Below are 6,144 nucleotides of genomic sequence, written 5' to 3'. Positions count from 1 at the left end.
AACTCCAAGATATTTCCTTTCCCTTTCTCTCTTTCTCTCTCTCTGTCTCTGTCTCTGTCTCTGTCTCTCTCTCTCTCTCAGCCTGGGGTGGGAGGAAAGCAGCCAGGCTGAGGTGAAGAAGTGGGGAGAGAGAAAACTCGGTGTCCTACTTGTTAAATAAAATACATATTTGGTTCTGAAATTCAAAAGATAAGTAATCCAGACAGGAGCACAAGGTCTCCTTACGCAACTCTTCCTACATCCTCCCTCTTGTCCCCTCCCTTACCCCCCTCCCGCTTGTAAATGTTTAAAAAAAAAAAAAAAACAAAAAACCCTTCCCGACGATCTACTCTGGAAAATCAAAGCATTATCTATTATTTAACACGTATCTATGTCCGAGGAAAAATGAGGAAGGCGCTGCATGATTAGGACCTAAGGGGCAACCCAGCAAACTGAGAGCGTAATGATGCCCCTAAATGAAGGGGGAAATGTGCCGCGGCGCGCTCTATTAATCAGACTGTCAATTTCACCCCCGAGGCCAAACCCCCGGGCGAACAGAACCGGCTCTGAGCGGGCAAAGGACCGGAGCCTTCCTCCTCACTTCTTGTCTCTTCTCGCCTCCTACCTGGATCTATTTGTCTGCTCCGAAGCCGCCTTCATTACCCACTGACAGGAGCGTGTATTTATTTGCTTATAAACCTGTTACAATAAATGATTATTCGAACGGCGTCATTCGTACCTTAATGACGAGCGAGCGCTACTTTTTGATGAATGACATCTCGGGCTCGGAAGGATGTATGGGTCATTTTGACCAGTCATTCCCTCGCTCTGGCATCCCACAATTTTTCCGCCTCCCTCCAAAAGAGATAATAATATTTAGAGGCGCTCGCTGGGGCTGAATGAGAATTAGCCCTAGGCGCAGCCCATCATTAGGACGGGACAGCCGGGCCACTGTGACATTTTTTAGAAAGCTGAGATGATGGAAAGAATAAGAAAAGAGATGATTCTGATGGAGAGAGGGCTGCACAGCCCCACGGCCGGCAAGCGGTTCTCCAATTTGTCCGATTCGGCTGGCAATGCTGTGCTCGAGGCCCTGGAAAATTCGCAGCACCCGGCTCGCCTCAGCCCGCGCCTGCCGTCCGCCCCCCTGCACGGCGCTCTGGGAGACCTCCCTGCCAAGGGCAAATTCGAAATAGACACTTTGTTCAACCTGCAGCACCCGGGCAGCGAGAGCACCGTCTCCTCCGAAATCGCCTCCGCCGCCGAAGGCCGTAAAAAGCCGGGTCACTACTCAGAGGCGGCCGCCGAGGCGGACATGAGCAGCGACGTGGAGGTGGGCTGCTCCGCGCTGCGCTCCCCTGGCGGCCTGGCTGCCGCGCCGCTCAAGGAAAACAATGGCAAAGGTAACCGCGCCGCCCTGGCCGCGCTCTCGGCTCCCGCTCTCCCCGTTCCTCCGCGGCTCCTGCTGGCCCTTCCGATTGCCTTTGCCCCTACCCGACCCTCGGCGGGCAAGCTGCACCCAGCGGGCTCGGGCGGGGAGGGGGCGCATGCTGGGGACCCCGCACTGGTGCTTGGCTCCTCGAGCCTCCCAGCCAGGCACAGGCCTGGGGGGCGCCGGGCCCGCCCACCCGCCCGCCGGCGCCCGAGTCCCAGAGAGTGTTCCTGCGGGCTGGTCTCAAGCCTGTGCGGGCTGCCCGGCCCCCAGCCAGCCGCCGCGCCGCGCTACGGGAAGGGTGCCCTGGTAGCTGCTCCGAACTCCGTTACCCCTGATTCCCCAAGGCCGAGCGGAGGGGGCAGCCTGAGTAAGTCGGAGGGAGCGTCGCCGGGCGCCTCTGGGAGACCTGCTGGGGTCAGCGGAGAAAGAGTTGAAAAGTAGAGTCCACCCCCTAAGGGTTCTGGCTTGAGCTGCTGCTGTCTCTCCAGTCTTAAAAATATTTTTAACCAAACCCAAAAGACAACCCAAGAAAGGTCGGAAGCCCTGCAGAAAGCTGCCCTACCGTCCTCAGACCATGGGAAACCCGGAGCTTCCCAAACTGCGCCTACATATAGGCATTTTCCCTTGGCCAATTTTTCTCCCGAGTTGAAAATTTCCAATTACCTAGAAAAAAAAACAAACAACAAACAACACGCCCTTCCTAATTGAGTTCTTATTATTTGGTTATGAAGGGCTCCCCAAACTTTATTGATTCCATTAAAGGCAGCAATTTGTAAGCATGACAGACCCTATCAATTCGGGCAGCCGCCTCGCCGTCCTCCCCCGGCTGCCCCGTCCGCGCTCAGCCCCGGCGCCCGGGTCTCGGGCCTGCGGTGACTCTCGCACTGTCGGCCGTTTGTTTGCCAGGGTACGCGGAGAGCGGCTCTGCCGCGGGCACCACGACGTCTGCGTCGGGCTCTGGCCTTGGCAGCCTGCACGGAGGTGGCGGCGGCGGCGGCGGCGGCGGCGGGGGCGCGGCGCTGGGCGGCTCCGGCTCCGGCGCGGATCAGGTGCGGCGCTACCGCACGGCGTTCACCCGCGAGCAGATCGCGCGCCTGGAGAAGGAGTTCTACCGGGAGAACTACGTGTCGCGGCCCCGCCGGTGCGAGCTGGCCGCGGCGCTCAACCTGCCCGAAACCACCATCAAGGTATTGATTCCAGCGGCGCCTTTTCCAGCCTCCCCGGGGTGGGGGTGGGGGTGGGGGGTCTGAGTTGAGTTTTGGTTCTCCTGCCTCCTTCCTGCGTGGCCACCCTTAGCTGAGGGCCTGCAAATCCGCAGGGGCGCAGGGACGCCGAAGGAATTGGCCTATTTATTTCTCAGCTGCCGAATCCTAAGGGTTGGCCGGCCTGGCTGACCTGGGAAGGCCCCGGGAATGGCGAGGCCGAGGCCGCAAACGCTGGCCTCTCTGCTCGATTTCGCCCAGCGCCTGCCCAGTGCCCCGAGCCCACGTCCTTGGCCCCCCTTCCCCCTCGGCGGCAAAGCCGGCTGGTCTTTGTTCCTCTGGCTCGAACCCTAGGTGAAACTTTTCATCTGCTCTTGATCTTGGAGATTTATTTTCCACATAAATCGTTACAACATGGAGGAAAGAATACTGGATTTTAAAAATCGATTGGGTCGAGAAAGTAGTTTCCTAAACATTTTTCTCTTGGGCAGCAGGGAAAAAAAAAAAAAAGCAACCTTCGGTTAGTGGGGGTGGGGGTGAAGAACGCAACGGAGTGGTCCTTACTTCTGGATCTCTAGCTGGTTAATTTTATTAATCCGGGAGAGAGAGCTGGGAGGCTGGGCGACTTGGCGAACACTTCACGGAGGATCTCACACTCCACAGAGAGAAAAGAGTAAACTGCAAGGGGTAAGGGAGGTCGTGGAAGTCACCCTTTGGTTTGATCGGGCGTTTTAAAGTTTAGAGTCGTGACGAATGATGTCTTCATTAGACTGTGTTGGGAGGGGTAGAAAAGTCTCCTTCCCAGTTTAAGAGGCTGTGGCTCCCGCCACTCATTTGAGGCCAACGATTCCAACAAAATCGTCCCCTTCGATAGCACGACCGGACCCGTGCCCTCGGGGCAGGGCCTTGCAGCTCAGGGGACTCAAGGCCTCGGGCGGCGACCCGTTTAGAAAAGCTGCCGCGGTAGCCGCTCTTCGAAGGTGGCCTGGAATCCCGTGCAAAGCCTGGGATTGAGAGACTGGGCACCCGTGGGTGGCGGGAAGGAGAGGAAAGGTGGCGTTGGGACCTTAAAATGCAGCAGAAAAGCCGGGGGGCAGGAGCCGCGGCGGTCGCACCCAGGGCAGGGGCCTATTTCCGCTGAGGAGGGGTGCCCGCGGCCGCTCCCGTCCTCGCCTGCCTCCCTGGCGGCCGGGGAGCGGAGGGGTCTCGGAGCTGGGCCGCGGCCGGGAGGAGCAGGTCGGGCCGCGGGAGGCCGGGGCGGGTGGAGGCGGGCCGGGCGGGGGCCGAGGCCCAGGGCAGCCCCTAACCCGGGCCGGCCGCCGTGCGGCTCTCCCCTCAGGTGTGGTTCCAGAACCGGCGCATGAAGGACAAGCGGCAGCGCCTGGCCATGTCGTGGCCGCACCCGGCCGACCCCAGCTTCTACACCTACATGATGACGCACGCGGCCGCCACCGGAAGCCTGCCCTACCCCTTCCACTCGCACGTGCCGCTGCACTACTACCCGCACGTGGGGGTCACGGCCGCGGCCGCGGCGGCTGCGGCCTCCGGCGCCGCGGCCGCGGCCTCGTCGCCGTTCGCCACTTCCATCCGCCCGCTGGACACCTTCCGTGCGCTCTCGCACCCCTACTCGAGGCCGGAGCTGCTGTGCAGCTTCCGCCACCCGGGCCTCTACCAGACGCCGGCGGCCGCCGCCGGGCTCAACAGCGCGGCCTCGGCCGCGGCCGCTGCAGCAGCTGCGGCGGCTGCGGCCTCCTCGGCCGCGGCGGCCGGGGCGCCCCCCAGCGGCGGCTCCGCGCCCTGCTCGTGCCTCAGTTGCCACAGCAGTCAGTCGGCCGCCGCGGCCGCCGCCGCCGCCGCCGCGGCCCTGGGCTCCCGGGGAGGTGGCGGCGGCGGCGGCGGCGGGGGCGGGGGCGGCGCGGGGGCCGCGGGGGGCTCGGACTTCGGCTGCAGCGCCGCGGCGCCGCGCTCCGAGAGCGGCTTCCTGCCCTACTCGGCCGCGGTGCTTAGCAAGACCGCCGTGAGCCCGCCGGACCAGAGGGACGAGGCGCCGCTCACCAGATAACTACGTCGCCGCCGCCAGGGGGCTGTGCCCGCCGCTCAGAGTGTGCCCGGGAGTCCCCTGAGCGCCCCCCGCGCCCTCCGTGCGCCCACGTGCCCTCTGCGCGCTGCCCGCTGCCAAAGCTGCCGCCAGGGGGCGCCCCGGCGCGAGAGGCCGAAGGGAAGCTGCCCCGACCGAATGCGGGGAGAAGAGCCGCGCGAAAACCCGGCGGGTGTACCCTCAAATTATTTCTATTTTTGTATTTGCTCCCCAGCAGCTTCCTGGCGTTTCCCACCGCCCACGCCCCGTTTCCCGCCTCGCTCCGGAGCTCCCGGTCTTCCCGAAGACAATCCCCTTGCCCCCCAGCGAGTCCTCTGGGGCCGCGGCCCTGGCTGCGAGCCCTCGGCCCGGGCTGCTCCACCACGTGGCCAGGAGCGACGCGGAGCCACAACAAAGAGGGGCTGGGGTGCGCTGGTGCTCCGCGCGGGGTGTGTGGGTGGGGGCGTCACCCCCGAGGCTCCCCTGCTGCTGCTCTCTTTCTTCCATCCTTTCTTTTCTTTAAACGAGGGTTTGGGGAGGTGGCAATTGTTCTCGCGGCCTGAGCGGGTCAGGGGCCCCGTCCACGGAGAGCGGAGGAGCCGAGGCCCGGGAGGGCCGCGAGGGCGGCCGGAGGGCGCGGCGGCCGCGGGGCTTTGGGAGCCGCGGGTGGGGGGGGGGCTGCGGCGGTCGGTCTTCCCCAGGAAGGGCAAAGCCGAGGCCGGGAGGGGCGGCGGTGTCGCCTGCACTCCCGGCCCGCCACCGTCCTCTCTCGGGATCCCCGGCGTGGGGTGGAGGCGTCTTGCATATTTTATGCAAAAAGTAACGGGCGAAGGAGGGTGGCACAGCCAGGCCTCGAATGGCAAGGGACGCGCAGGGAAGGTGGAGGGCGAGACGGAGAGGTCGCTGGAGTAGTTGGAAGAAGCGTTTCCAGCTCAGTTTTCCGACTAGCGGGTTCCACTCCACCTGGGAAATACTCGAATCTCGAGATCGACGGTCCTATCGTGAAGCTTTTCCTAAGACACTGTTGCAAGTTCGACCTCGACTCCCCCTCGCCCCCTTCCCTCCCCGCTGTCCTTCTCCCCGGGCGAAGCGGTTCTTGGCACCGTCCTCACGCATGTCTATTGCGCTCTCGCCTCTGCAAAACCACCGCTGGGTTGTCGAGACCCATTCTGCCCACCCTGGCTCCTGGAAGGGTTTCCTTGAACTTGAAGAAAGGCACATCAAAACCCACCAGTGTTAACTGCCACGTCAATTTTGATGCTAATAATGTGCAGATTATGACGAAAATTGCCAATCATGCTCTCTGATGGACCTCCTTTGAATGTGGAATTGGAGAAAAGTTCCCCGCACGGAGACCTGCTGTCAAGTACTAACAACCCGCTAAGGGAAGTCATTAGGAGAGACGGATAAGAGACTCGGTACATAAAACATTGTTCTTGGTGCATAGAATG

At 62.4% G+C, this 6,144-nt stretch overlaps 1 protein-coding gene across 1 annotated transcript; it reads left to right on the top strand.

Annotated features, from left to right (window-relative positions):
* The first annotated feature begins 955 nt into the window (after positions 1-955).
* EVX2 (even-skipped homeobox 2) lies at positions 956-4,678 on the top strand. Its single transcript, XM_038584513.1, has 3 exons — positions 956-1,382; positions 2,321-2,601; positions 3,956-4,678. Exons 1-3 carry the CDS (start codon positions 956-958, stop codon positions 4,676-4,678), a joined length of 1,431 nt encoding a protein of 476 aa, XP_038440441.1.
* The last annotated feature ends 1,466 nt before the right edge of the window (positions 4,679-6,144 follow it).

This window comes from Canis lupus, chromosome 36 (assembly GCF_011100685.1).
Source record: "Canis lupus familiaris isolate Mischka breed German Shepherd chromosome 36, alternate assembly UU_Cfam_GSD_1.0, whole genome shotgun sequence".
In the NCBI taxonomy this organism is placed as follows: domain Eukaryota; kingdom Metazoa; phylum Chordata; class Mammalia; order Carnivora; family Canidae; genus Canis; species Canis lupus.
Note: the sequence above shows the minus strand (reverse complement) of the source record. Positions and strands in the feature narration are given on the sequence as shown.

What these genes read in the sequence shown, in the direction of transcription:
- EVX2 (XM_038584513.1), top strand. Translation starts at nt 956, where the DNA reads ATGATGGAAAGAATAAGAAAAGAGATGATTCTGATGGAGAGAGGGCTG. An exon ending in CAAGGAAAACAATGGCAAAG is followed by an intron (nt 1,383 to 2,320) that starts GTAACCGCGCCG and finishes TTTGTTTGCCAG; the next exon opens with GGTACGCGGAGAGCGGCTCT. An exon ending in TGCCCGAAACCACCATCAAG is followed by an intron (nt 2,602 to 3,955) that starts GTATTGATTCCA and finishes CTCTCCCCTCAG; the next exon opens with GTGTGGTTCCAGAACCGGCG.